We start from the raw sequence: 14,508 nt of genomic DNA on the forward strand, positions 1-14,508 counted from the left end.
CTATTAGTTTGGGATGAGTATTACCTATAAAATGGGTCCTTGAATAAATGAAGAACTAGGTTGTTGCAATATTTGCATAAATCCCATGCACATATAAATCTGCATGAGATTTATGCAAATATTGCAACATACCGTATTTTTCGGACTATAAGACGCACCGGACTATAAGACGCACCGGACTATAAGACGCACCTAGGTTTGGAGGGCAAAATCCAGGGGAAAAAAAAATGCTAAACCTGGTGCATCTAGAGTGCAGGGGTGTCTTTTAGACCCTTTCCCCCAATTATTATGTCCACCTGTGTCCTCTGCCCACAGCCCCTGTGACCTCTGTCCTTACCATGTCCTCTGTCCCCCTGTGTCACTTGTCTGCGCCACCTGTGTCTGCTGACCATACCCCCTATGACATTTGTTCATACTGTGTCCTCTATCTGTCCCCCTGTGTCACCTGTCCATCCCCTTGTGTCACCTGTCTACACCCCTTGTGTCTGCTGTCCATACTCCTTTCCTCTGTCCATCCTGTGTCCTCTATTCCCTGACAATGTGCATCCATGTGTCCCCCCAGAAGGAAGTGCAAGGGCAGACTAGAATGCACTCACTTACTCAATCCCGGCTCTGAGTGCTGCATCTGCCTATTTCACCTTCCCTGCAGGCAAGTGATGATCACAGGCTTTGTCCCCGCTGATGGTATCAGCCGACATGCTGCATAGGTGGCTCTGGCACGAGCCTGGTTTTTTTCTGTGTCCGCCTCATCCATATGATCTTCACGACTGCTGGTGGCTGACATCGGAGAGGTGCATCTGTGCACCGTCTCTCTAGTGGTTTCATCCCGCTGTATGTCTGCATATCATCCGCGGGCCCCCCTCGCCGCAGATTCACGAACGGGAACATCGCGTCCACCCTCTTCTATCTCCTAGACCATTATCCAATCAGGCGGGGGGCGCTGTCCCTGACCGCCAATCACAGCCATCCTCTGCCTCCTCTCCTGATTGGCCATGATGGTCCCGGCGGGACCATCGCGGCCAATCAGGAGAGGAGAGGAGGCAGAAGATGGCTGTGATTAGCGGTCAGGGACAGCGCCCCCCGCCTGATTGGATAATGGTCTAGGAGATAGAAGAGGGTGGACGCGATGTTCCCGTTCGTGAATCTGCGACGAGGGGGGCCCGCGGATGATATGCGGACATACAGCGGGATGAAACCACTAGAGAGACGGTGCACAGATGCACCGCTCCGATGTCAGCCACCAGCAGTCGTGAAGATCATATGGATGAGGCGGACACAGAAAAAGACCAGGCTCGTGCCAGAGCCACCTATGCAGCATGTCGGCTGATACCATCAGCGGGGACAAAGCCTGTGATCATCACTTGCCTGCAGGGAAGGTGAAATAGGCAGATGCAGCACTCAGAGCCGGGATTGAGTGAGTGCACTCTAGTCTGCCCCTGCACTTCCTTCTGGGGGGACACATGGATGCACATTCGGACTATAAGACGCACCCACTTTCCCCCCCCCCCACTTTTGGGGGAGAAAAAGTGCGTCTTAAAGCAGGGCTGTGGAGTCGGAGTCGTGAAGTCGGAGTCGTGGAGTCGGGCAATTTTGGGTGCCTGGAGTCGGAGTCGGGAAAAAATGCAATGAATTTGTAACTGTAATTAAAATAGAAAATATGATAAAATGTTCTATTTCTCAGATAGTCATTAAAAATAAAGTATATATACAGTATATATACAGTAATAGCTGTGCTTAGTCCACAAAAATGAAATAAACCAATCAAAATTAGTTAGTTGTGCTGCTTCAATAAAGCAGTCCCCGTATTTTTAAGGTCAGATATACATATCTGATTGTGACTGTATATATGATGTGTACACAGGAATCTCTTATATATACTAAATAACATCTATGCTGTAAGAATAAAGCCTGATGTGTAGCTGTGTCACTAATAGAGATGGTCAACGAGATGGAAATAATTCTGCATTGATGCTGATTTATGCAAATGTATGCACTCCCTTTGCTGATGAAATCAAATAATTTGATATGTTGTTAAAATTTGGTTTGCTGACTACAAATTAAAGGGTAACTGAGATGGATGAAAAGTAAAGTTTTATACATACCTGGGGCTTCCTCCAGCCCCCTGCAGGCTAATCAGTCCCTTGCTGTCCTCCACCACCCGGATCTTCTGCTATGAGTCCTGGTAATTCAGCCAGTCAGCGATGTCCGGCCGCATGCCGCTCCCACAGCCAGGAACATTCTGCACCTGCGCAATAGTACTGCACAGGTGTAGTATGCTCCTGGCGGCGGAGTGTGTGCATGCGCACTACGCCCGACTAACTCAAGTACCTGGACTCCTAGCAGAAGATCCAGGTGGTGGAGGAGGACAGCGAGGGACTGATTATCCTGAAGGCGGCTGGAGGAAGCCCCAGGTATGTATAAAACTTTAATTGCATCTGTCTCAGGTTTACTTTGTTACACAGTAGTACTATACTCTACATATGCACTCCGCACAGAGCTGCAGGGAATCCACTGAGAATGCTGTGCACATTGAACACAGAGGTGTTGTCTGTTTACAATCTCCTCATTCCCCTGCAGAGTACCTGCACATCATTCTTACATGTACCCACACTTACATTGCCTAGGGCCTGATAGATGTTCTTTGTTCTGGTTTGTACCTTTTACAAGTACTCTTACCAAGGACTAGTTTTAGTCTAAAGGGAATAAATATAGTAGTCTACATATCCTTCTCACTTCAGTTGTCTTGTAAAATTCCTAAGCGTTGGCAGTTAAGAGACGAATTTCATGTTACATACTTTTAATCAACAAAATTGTAATATGCAAATTAGAGGAGTCGGAGTCGAGGAGTCGGTGGAATCCTAAACTGAGGAGTCGGAGGATTTTTGGACCGACTCCACAGCCCTGTCTTATAGTCCGAAAAATACGGTAGTTCTTTTTACAGGGATGTTCAGGCCACAGACACTCAGGGAGATAAATGTAAAGGACAACTGTAGAAAGAGGACTATGGAGGCTGCCCTATTTATTTCCTTTTAAGCAATACTAGTTGCCCGGCCTGCTGATCCTCTACCTCTAATACTTTTAGCCATAGACCCTGAACAAGCATGCAGCAGATCAGGTGTTTCTGACATTGTTGTCAGATCTAACAAGATTAGCTGCATGCTTGTTTCTGGAGTGATTCAGACACTACTGCAGCCAAACAGATCAGCAGGGCTGTGAGGCAACGGTATTATTTAAAAAGAAAATAAATATGGCAGCCTCCATACTCTTCTCAATTCAGTTGTCCTTTAAGTTGGCTCATGTGCACGACACTGCCAATTCGACAAGCTAATATCCCACAAGGGGAAATCAGGGGAGAGAGACCAGAGGGGAGACCTAAGCAGTGGACCCAGAAGCATAACAAAAACATGAAAACATTCCCAGCCAAACATCACATTCACCACAAATGTTGGCAAAGCCATTTCAAAAGCCCAAGTGGAATAAATCCACTATACTCCAGCAGGGACATCATCAGAACCCACATCTCCATGGGGGGACTCCCAATTCCTCCTACGTGGCCAAACATTTTGGCCCGGAGGGAGTGGCACACGTACACAAGCAATCGCCCGTCCACTCTGCCAGCCCTGGCCTCAAAGCGCAGTAGTATGCCAGCTAGTCGCCCCCTTGCCATTGTCTGCCCGCCGCAGGGGGGAGCCAGCATACCCAAACGACGTGCAGACACCATGCGGCATGGACTCACGCCCCTGCCTCCTTTCAGGCTTGCCATGAATCAGTTTGCAGTAACCCATACTCTAATGGACTCCCAGGTTCACCTAAACAAAACTCTCACAATTATTTTGCCAGAATGGTGTTTGGACTGTGCAAAGTGTGCAACTGCACTGGGCCTGGTGCCTCTCTTTCTGCATAAAGTGCCCCCAGTTCCATATGTTTTTTACTGTAACTGCTGCTAACTGTAGATCTTCCATTGGGAAAAGAGGGGATGGAGAGAGGTGGTGTAGGGCAGGAGAGATTTGTACCTTGCCTACAGACGGTTAGGGGCCTAAGGCTCCAGGACAACCCAATCCCGCCTGGATGCCTGTGGAGGAATCCCCAGCTAGCTATCTCTTTGGCTTGGAGGGGGTGTTCTTACTACTCCCAATATATCTTGCATACTGGGGAAGGGGAGCAACATCCACCTTCCATGGCACACATCTCCCGGTCTGTGACCTCATCCTTAATGATAATGGTGGAGAAGGAAATAAGAAAACTGCAACCTTCTCAATTCCGACAGGTAAAAATGATTGACTTTACTGTAAACGGAGACGGTCTTAACTCCCCTACATTAAAGCGGACCTGAACTCAGAACTTCCTCTCTGCTCTAAAAGGTACGCAACAGCATAACCACCTTTAAAGAAAAACATTTCTTTGATATAGCTGATGCAAATCCTGAAATAAATCTGTACTGTTTCTACTTCCTGCTTTCATGGAAGCAGACATATTAACATCCTGTGCTTTTAAATGAGTTTATCTGGTGTGGCAGTCAGGTGACACGGGAGAAACAAATGAGGGGGAATTAGACAGGCTACACTCTAAATACCATATATACAGGGTGCATTTCTCTATGCTTTCCTTCTGTCCTGTGCAAGAGTTCAGGCCCACTTTAAGTAAACCTGAGATCATTCAAAAAGAAAAAAAAGTTATACATACCTGGGGCTTCCTCCAGCCCCCTTCCAGCTAATCCTCCATCTGCCACCTAGTTATCTCCGCAAATTGGGACATACTGCAGATGAGCGGCACGGCAGCGCAGGTGCAAAACACTCCCAACAATGTGAGTGAGACAAGGGAGTGTGTGCCGCTAGACTGCACAGCGCCAACTGACCCCAACTGCCGAAGATAATAGGGCATCTACCAGAGGATCTAGGTGATGGGAGGATGGCAGTGAGGGACCGATTAGCCTTTTTGTCACCTCAGGTACTCTTCGATCTGTGCCCTGCTCATGCATACTGTCTTCTCATGTTGTGGTTCTGTATGTTCTGGTGGAGGTAGCCATTTCAATACTTTGCATTAGGGCAGGCGACATGTCGCTCTTTAACAATGTCGTTTGAATAAACATTGAACACACCAGGCTAACTGCACGATATCTGTCAAATAGTCCTCTGAATTGATCCCCCAGTTGGATCAGGCAGAACACCCGATATTGGTTGCTCTTTGTCATTTATGGAGGCTTACATAATTTTTTCCACAACAAATATATCTGTAGTTTGTCGGACATTTCAAATGACTTATCTTATGTGTGTACAAGGCTTTAGATTCTCTCTGTCAGTGGCTAGGGTATTTGACACTGGTGCTGATTATTTACAGACCCCCCCATCAACCAATTTTTTTTTTTATAAATTTGGCCCTACAGCCTTGGTTTATACTTGAAAAAATAAAGCGAATCCTGTCAAACCCTACACCAGGGGTGCCCATTGTATTGATCGTGATCTACCAGTAGATCGCTGAACGTTTTAAAAAAGTATGTTGGATGCTGAAGAGTGCAGCACTGGCACACTATCTAACATGACGCAACCGCAAGTCATCACAGGATGATAATATGGTTAGGTCTCATTCCCAGGGCAAATTAACAAGGCCTAACGGCCTGGTGCACATCATGCAATTTCGTGTCAGATAGACAGGTCGAATCAATTATTTCAGACAGGCCCGATCTGAATGTTTTTCTTATCGATTTTGTACAATTAGTGATCTGAAAATTGATAAGAAAAAAAATTGTCAGAAGTCAGATAGGACCTGTTGGAAATAATTGATTTGACCCATCTACCTAATGGGAAGTTGCATAGTGTGTACCAGGCATTACAGGTGACTTTAAGCCCACTACACTACCAAGACAATGTATAAAGGGGCATAAAGGACAAGGACTAGTCCAGTATACTAACAATCATGGCTGTCACTAGGGATGGGGCACACAGGTGTCAGTATAAATTCAAAAACAGAGTGTGCCTGTAGACAAACATTGCATGCACTAACAGACTTCAGTGGCAGAAACTCAATATTTTCCCAACAGTAACCACATAAAATGCTAGAAAACTCTGGTTTAGGGGATACTGAAATAACAGAGGAGGTTTTTTTTGTTCTTTTGTTTTTTAAACATTTATAGTTACACAGAGAATACAGAATTTTTATACACCATGCATAGAAATATATACCAATGAACACATTTTCATGAACACATACACACATACACAACCTGATTAATTCCAGGCATTCCAGGATCCCTTCCAAATGCTGATGAATAGGGTGGACGCTCATTCTTGCCTAAAAATAAATAACGGAGTTGGTCAGTATGCCTAATATTTTCTCATTAAATACGTTTGTTTAGCTTCAAAGTATTAGCAAGTTTGTAATCACTTAGAACAGGCTTGTGCTTTTCTCACAGAGGGTACCATCTCACCGCATTCACTTACTGTACATGCTGATGCTTTTCTGTGTAATGACAATTCTAGCCAAGCATTTAAAGAAAACATGTAACAGAAAAAAGTGCCATTTTGTGTGTTACCTCGGAAGCGTAAAGCTTCTGGATCCTATCAAGGCTTCCCCCGTCGTCCTCCATCCCACTGTGGTCTCCCTCAGCCCCTCCTAAAGGCGGCCATGTAAATATTTACTTTTTACGGCTCTTGCGCAGGTGCAGTAGCGGCTCCTAACAAATTGTCAGCTGTGGCTTCGTGTAGGCCCAGCGAGACCACCATGGGACGGAGGAGGATGGTGAAAACCTCGATAGGATACAGAGGCTTACCTTGTCTGAGGTAAGTACCCCCAAGGGGTCCATTTTTGTTATTACAGATTATCTCTAAGGCCTCTTTCAGAAGGGCAGCTGACAGGTGGTAATTCATTGCCAGTCAGCTGCTCTCTTGCACTGGCGCTTGCTAGTGCTCGGTGCTGGCACTGGACAGGCGGCTCCCATATGGAGTCACAGACGCGACATGCCGCTGGGTAACACCTCTACAAGTCAGAGCTTGACATAAATGGTGCTACAACCACTGCAATTCGGCTGCAATTAATTTGCACCCAAGTTGCACTGTCAGGTGGCAGACAGGACACTGAACTGCTTGGCAAGCGAGCAGTTCAGTCTCGTCTGAAAGAGGCCTTAGCAATTTTTAAAGAGTTATTTCACTTCAGTAGAAGCTCATGTCATCACCTCATAAGCCAATCCGTAACTGAATTCCTTTATATGGTCTTTTAACTTCAGACTTTTCTGCAGCTGCTACAAGTATATGGGAACACTAGATGGCTTTACATAAAAGATACTCAGAATTCATCTACCTTTGTCTCACTGGTTCATAAGTCTGATCAAAACAGGAAGTAAAATGTATTGCATCTTTGTACTTCAAATACTTTGCTGGGCTTACTGCAATGCCACATTTATTCCACAGGGAGGAAAGAACCTCACATCCGGAGGGATGTTGACTGTATGTATACATGGTCTGCATAAATTACGCCAAGCTCATTAACAGCTGTAAGCAAAAGCAAGGAAGCTTCCACAATGAAACATGAGGCCACTACTGTGCAGTGATTCCTGAGTAATCACAGATACAGTATGTCTGTGTAATACAGTTTATTAGCATACTTTAAATATATGATAGGGAATATGCTCTGACAGTGGTAAAAGCTGTTCCTTGTCATGCAATTTAACTTGCACTTCAGTTGGCTTTTCCATGGCTCTGGACTTTTTCCATAATTTATTTTGTTTCAATTGAGGTATTACAGCTAACCATTCAAATTCAATGGGTGTATAGTATAATTAGTGTCTCAGAATGGTAGGCAAATGACAAAACCACTGTTGGTAGGACCTGGGGACTAGGGATGGTTAAAAGAGATGCAAATAATTCTGAGTTGATGCAAATGTTTAAGCTAATTTTATTTAAATGTATGCAACTTTAAAGCAGACCAATCAAATTCTGCTGCTGTGGCATTTGATTGATCTGTTTTAGCATACAAATGTGCATCCACTCAGTCTAAAGGGGCCCATACACCTAACGATTTTCCCGCCGATATACGGGCGTTTCAGTCACAGTGATTGAATCGGCTGTGAAATCGCCACGCACACCGCTGACAGAACGATCGATTTCCGTCGACTCCCGTCAATCCATCCGTGCGGAAGATTTTTCTCGATCACCAGCGGGTCAAGAGTGCGTCGATAGTGGCGTTCGAATGCCCGACGACCGACGCAATACAGCGGGTATACATTACCTGTTCCGGCCGGCGCGAGACCCCTGGTACCCGCTGTGTTCTTCTCCGCTCCGGGCTCCAGACCATTCCTGCAGCTACACAGAACTTCCTGTCCCGGCAGGAAGTTTAAACAGTAGAGCGCCCTCCTTGTGCAGATTGTTTGATACTCCTCCCTACATTGCCTAATGAAGCGGGGTTGAACCTGCGAAACGCGTTGCATTTCTTTTTGGAGTTCCTAATAAATGTGTTTGACTGTCTGAATCGCAGTCGTTGTCGTGTCTGCTTAGGGGAGGTAAGACCCCCATTTCCTCCTTCAATTTTGCCATTTAAATTGGTTTTTAAGCTCATTTAATCTAATCTTATACTTTTGGCGCCTCTGCTCATTGGATGAAAATACACAGACCTATTTGGCCTGCCCACCACCCCATATGACATTTGCTGGCACCAATACAAAAAGCCAGTCTAAGGCTGGATTCACACGTATCTATTTTTTTCTGCGTGCAGATTTTTGCATGAGTTTTCAGTGCTGCATTGCCGTCAATTGTTTTTCTGCATGTAAAAAATAGCCCATTGGTTCTCAGTTTTCCTGTGCAGAAAATGCATGGAAAAACTGGCGACTGGTGACAGGGGGTAAGAATAGACCTACCTGAGCCATGATTATTTCTGAACACAGTGATGAACTTGAGCTTTCAATAGCCCTGTTGGTAACGTCAGCCAGTGCTATTGAGGTGGTAAAGCTACATAGTTTAGTGTAAAGAGATCTAATTTAGAATCACTTTTAAGGACACCTAAAGTGAGAGGGATATAGAAGATGCCATATTTATTAATTTTTAACCTTATGGGGGCCGCTGATAGTAAATCCTACATCGCACTTATGGCTGTTTAAGCCTGATGCGGCATAGGATTTACGCCACCTGCCATTTCCGCCCCCGACGCAACCGTGCGCGCCCAAAAGGGGAGATTAAGCTGTCATATGACAGCTGACATCTCCCCTCAGTGATCAGGAGCCATTGCGATTGGCTCCTGATCACGTGATCACTACGATCGCTGGTGGATCGTAGTGATCACTGTTGGCAGCGGGGGTCTGAGAGGGAAAAAGAGGACGGGGACTCACCTTCCTGACGTTCCTCCAGCGATCCCCTCCGATGTGGCCGGCATCCCTGCTCGCTCTGCGTTAAGTGTTGGGTTCCGGCTTGATGAAGCGAGCAGGGATGCTGGACACATCGGAGGGAATCACCGGGGGAACGTCAGGAAGGCGACCTGGAACTTAAGGGCAGTGCGAGTAAGGACACCAGCCAGAGCGGAAGGGGCTAGAGCTGCTAATCGTTAGAGCCTGGAAGGTGAGCAAAAGCTGCTGGCAATACGGGGGACACTGGGATACACAGGGGACACCATGCCCACCATGCTATACTGGGTATCCGGCTGCCTGACCCCCCCCCCCCCCCCCGCCCCCAAATGTGCCCCCACATGTAAAATGGCCTGTTCCTTAAGGGGGGTTAGGCAGCCAGTCCCCAAAGGGTTAAACAATACCAATTGCTTCATGCATCAATAGTGTCTGAATCACACGCTTGAAACAAGCATGCAGAAAATCCAGTATAGCATCTAATCTGCATGCTTGTTCACGATCTATGGTGGAAAGTATTAGAAGTATAGGATCGTCAGGACAGCAAGGCAATTTGTTTAAAAAGAAATAAATATGGCACACTCCATATCCCTCTCAGTTCACCTGTCCTTTAACCTCTTCAGGACCACAGGCTTACACCCCCCTAGTGACCAGGCAATTTTTTTTTTACAAATATGTGCTCTGCAGCTTTAATGGCTCGCTCCAGAGCCATAAAACTGAGCATGCACGAGTGTCCCCACCCTTTTCTGCCCACCCATAGAGCTTTCTGTTGGTGGGCTCTGATCGCTGCTGCAGCTCCTGTGTTTTTTTTATTATTATTAATTTAATTGTTTATTATTTTTGAATAAAAATGTCTTTTATTATTTTTCCTCAATCCCTCCCCCCCCCCCCCCCCGGTGCACCAATGAGAATAATCCTCTCTCATAGGCATTAGCCTATGAGACGGGAACAGGTTGCCAGCCTCTGCAGGGGACAGTACAGCGCTGCTCTAGATCGCAGACCTGTACAATGTAAATAGACAGCGGTTTCACCATCTAACAGTCTCCTGGCAGCGATCGCTGCTGGTAGACTGATGAGGGAGCGGTGCACAATCCCCTGCAAAACCTTGCCCCAGGACTTGACGCCAATTGGCGTTACGTGGTCCTGGGGCTGCCAAATTGCAACCAACAATTGGCGTTAGGCAGTCGCAAGGAGGTTAAAGTCGAATAAACATTTTTTTTTTATCTACTCCCTCTTCCCCAACTAACTTAACTTGCCAAAACCAATTCACTCACCATTTGATATACTTGGTGGGAAGGGATGGGGGTGGTGGGTAGCTGTATAAACCATGACACTTAGATTAAAAGTAAAGAGAAGGCGTGAGCAAGAAAGCCATGTATGCCCCCCATCCCAGCCATGACCACAGAAAGAGGCCAGGCCACTACAGTGACACAGCGGCCCACCACCAGAAGATGGAAGGCACCCTGCCAGTAGCTCAAACGTATGTATAGGACAGTGATGGCTAACCTTGGCACTCCAGCTGTGACAAAACTACAAATCCCATCATGCCTCTGCCTCCCCAAGTTATGTTTAGAGCTGTCAGAGTATTGCCATGCCTCATGGTACTTGTAGTTCCACCACAGCTGGAGTGCCAAGGTTAGCCATCACTGGTATAGGAGGATCGGTTTGAGTGATGAAACCACAAGGCAATTCTTGAGTTCAAAAAATTAAAAATCACACTTTACTGTATCAAAAAGATTATTAAAAGGTAAAAACTTGAGTTTGTCAATAAAAATTCTTCATAATTTGAATGTAGAAGATTATTCCGTTTTGACAGATAGTAGACACAATCTACTTTGTTTGATTTCAGGCAATGATGACTGGCAAATGGACCATCAGCTGCAAACAGCGTTATTGAAAAAAACACAAAAGTTTTTACCTTTTGATATTCTTTGATACAATAAAGTGTGATTTTGAATTTTTTTAACTCAAGAATTGCCTTGTGGTTTCATCACTTAAACAGATCCTCCTATACATAAACTGGATGTTACTTTGAGCGTGGTGGCTTGCTCAAGTGTGGATCTTTTTAATATCTATTTCATGTTGAGAGTCTTTTTTCATAGTAGCTCAAGCGTGACATTGTTACTGGAACGTCAGGCGCTCAGGTGGATAAAACATAGTAAGTATAGACAGACTTTAAAATAGACTTATCTATCATATTTGCATGCCTGGCAATCAAAGTTAATGGCCAGCATGATACTTTTACTTGTGCCTTTTGCTTGTGAAAACACTATGCAATACAATACTCTGTGTAACCATGTAACCTTTAGATTACAAAATCTGTAAATCATGAAAAATACTATGAATGGATCACAGCGGTATAGAAGCAACTACTCATATTTACTTTACTATGCCTAACAATACTAAGAACAGAGCTGCAAACAAACTGCATATTGCTTTTCAATCAGTTCAATCAAGGGGGGAGGCGATTTTACAAAAAAATATACATACCTGGAGCTTCCTCTGGCTCCCATCAGGCTAATCGCTCCATTGCCGTCCTCCTCTGCCTCTTGACTGTCCGCAATTCGGCACAGAGAATCCTCTGATCTGGGGCATCCTGCGCATGCGTGACTCAGTCACGTTCACATTCTGCCCCTGTGCAGTATGCTCTCATTGACACAAGCGTGACGGGGGAGCATGTGCGCGGCCAGACTGCGCCTGTGCCGACTGGAAGACTTTCTGGGGCGAACTGCGGGCAATACAGGTAGCAAAGGAGGACGACGAGGGAGCGATCAGCCTGGAGTGAGCTGGAGGAAGCCACAGGTATATTGATTTTTTTTCCCGTCTCAGGTACACTTTAAAGACGGAGTTCGGAAGGGGCGTGGCTTGGCTATGGCCGCATGTAAGAAGAGCTCCGTTCCCACCGCCTCTATATCTCCCTACCCAGCACTCAATAGCAAGTCCCAGCCGCTATGGGTGGTAAAGGAAAGAAGGAGAAAAGGACCGGAGAGCCCTTCAGCTCACAAATCGGACCATACTTTCGCCGTACAGGCTCCCGCTCGAGCAAACAGATGGAGGACCTGGACGCCATGACACCATCACATTCTGAGGCCTTTGGCTCACAGCGAGACCGCACCTCTACACCCTGTAAGTTTAATTGCACCCACTCCTCTCCCGAAGGCTCTGAAGGCGAGGAAGAGATTGATATTAAAATTTTATTGCGCTCTATACCTTCCAAAAGAGACTGAGGCATTTGCTCAACATATAGAATCTGCATTTAAAAGAGACATTGCGGAGGTGAGATCAGATCTGAATGAAGTGGGTGACAGGGTGGAGGCCTTAGAGCAAGCACAGGGGGAGTTGAAAGCCACAGTATCCTCACTGATTGCCAAATCCAAAGAGCAGGATCTGGCTTTACATGATCGTCTCTTTAACCACTTAAAGTGAACCTCCGGACTAAAAATCTACTCAGCAGCACTGGAAAGGCTTGGTGTTTCTTTAACAGTTTCACAGCATCAGAACTTTGTTTTTCTTACCAAAGCATCATTTTTAGCTGCATTTCTAGCTAAGTTCCTCCCCATCAGGGAAAACTGCCCAAGATTTTTTTCCCTGATGCTGTGCAAAGCATGATGGGATTTCCTATGTTGTTATTCACGTTGCCTAGCAACTGGGAGGGGTGATCAGGACACAGGACAGTTGGAACTGTGTCTCATGCTCCCTGTCACCTCCTTTCAACCAAAAAAGATGGCTGCCCCATAAAATCACAAACATTTGCCTGTTCTTTTAAAACAGGGTGGGTAAGAGATATTACCTAGCTATTTTAATTAACATAACTAATGTAACTTAATGACAGTATGTTTGTTTAAGCTGGAGTTCCTCTTTAAGGACTGCAGCCTCAAAACCCCTTAACCACTTGAGGACCTAGGGCTTTCTACCCCTTAAGGACCGGCCACTTTTTTTCCATTCAGACCACTGCAGCTTTCACGGTTTATTGCTCGCTCATACAACCTACCACCTAAATGAATTTTGGCTTCTTTTCTTGTCACTAATAAAGCTTTCTTTTGGTGCTATTTGATTGCTCCTGCGATTTTTACTTTTTATTATATTCATCAAAAAAGACATGAATTTTGGCAAAAAAATGATTTTTTTAACTTTCTGTGCTGACATTTTTCAAATAAAGTAAAATTTCTGTATACATGCAGCGCGAAAAATGTGGACAAACATGTTTTTGATAAAAAAAACCCCATTCAGTGTATATTTATTGGTTTGGGTAAAAGTTATAGCGTTTACAAACTATGGTGCAAAAAGTGAATTTTCCCATTTTCAAGCATCTCTGACTTTTCTGACCCCCTGTCATGTTTCATGAGGGGCTAGAATTCCAGGATAGTATAAATACCCCCCAAATGACCCCATTTTGGAAAGAAGACATCCCAAAGTATTCACTGAGAGGCATAGTGAGTTCATAGAAGATATTATTTTTTGTCACAAGTAAGCGGAAAATGACACTTTGTGAGAAAAAAAAAAAAAAAGTTTCCATTTCTTCTAACTTGCGACAAAAAAAAAAAATGAAATCTGCCACGGACTCACCATGCCCCTCTCTGAATACCTTGAAGGGTCTACTTTCCAAAATGGGATCATTTGTGGGGTGTGTTTACTGTCCTGACATTTTGGGGGGTGCTAAATTGTAAGCACCCCTGTAAAGCCTAAAGGTGCTCATTGGACTTTGGACCCCTTAGCGCAGTTAGGCTGCAAAAAAGTGCCACACATGTGGTATTGCCGTACTCAGGAGAAGTAGTATAATGGGTTTTGGGGTGTATTTTTACACATACCCATGCTGGGTGGGAGAAATATCTCTGTAAATGACAATTTGTTAATTTTTTTTACACACAATTGTCCATTTACAGAGATATTTCTCCCACTCAGCATGGGTATGTGTAAAAATACACCACAAAACACATTATACTACTTCTCCTGAGTACGGCGATACCACGTGTGGCACTTTTTTGCACCCTAACTGCGCTAAAGGGCCCAAAGTCCAATGAGTACCTTTAGGATTTCACAGGTCATTTTGAGAAATTTCGTTTCAAGACTACTCCTCACGATTTAGGGCCCCTAAAATGCCAGGGCAGTATAGGAACCCCACAAATGACCCCATTTTAGAAAGAAGACACCCCAAGGTATTCCGTTAGTAGTATGGCGAGTTCATA

The 14,508-nt window shown here is 45.1% G+C and overlaps 1 protein-coding gene across 2 annotated transcripts in view; it reads right to left on the reverse strand.

Moving 5' to 3' along the window:
- TCF3 (transcription factor 3) overlaps positions 1-14,508 on the reverse strand; it is a 247,204-nt gene that overhangs the window by 86,150 nt on the left and 146,546 nt on the right. For both annotated transcript variants that reach the window (XM_068233869.1, XM_068233867.1), the window contains exon 6: positions 6,221-6,288. In XM_068233869.1, coding sequence (XP_068089970.1) covers positions 6,221-6,288 — 68 coding nt within the window. The remainder of the gene's footprint in view (positions 1-6,220; positions 6,289-14,508) is intronic.

The sequence above is a fragment of the Hyperolius riggenbachi genome, chromosome 1, assembly GCF_040937935.1.
Source record: "Hyperolius riggenbachi isolate aHypRig1 chromosome 1, aHypRig1.pri, whole genome shotgun sequence".
NCBI classification, from domain to species: Eukaryota; Metazoa; Chordata; class Amphibia; order Anura; family Hyperoliidae; genus Hyperolius; species Hyperolius riggenbachi.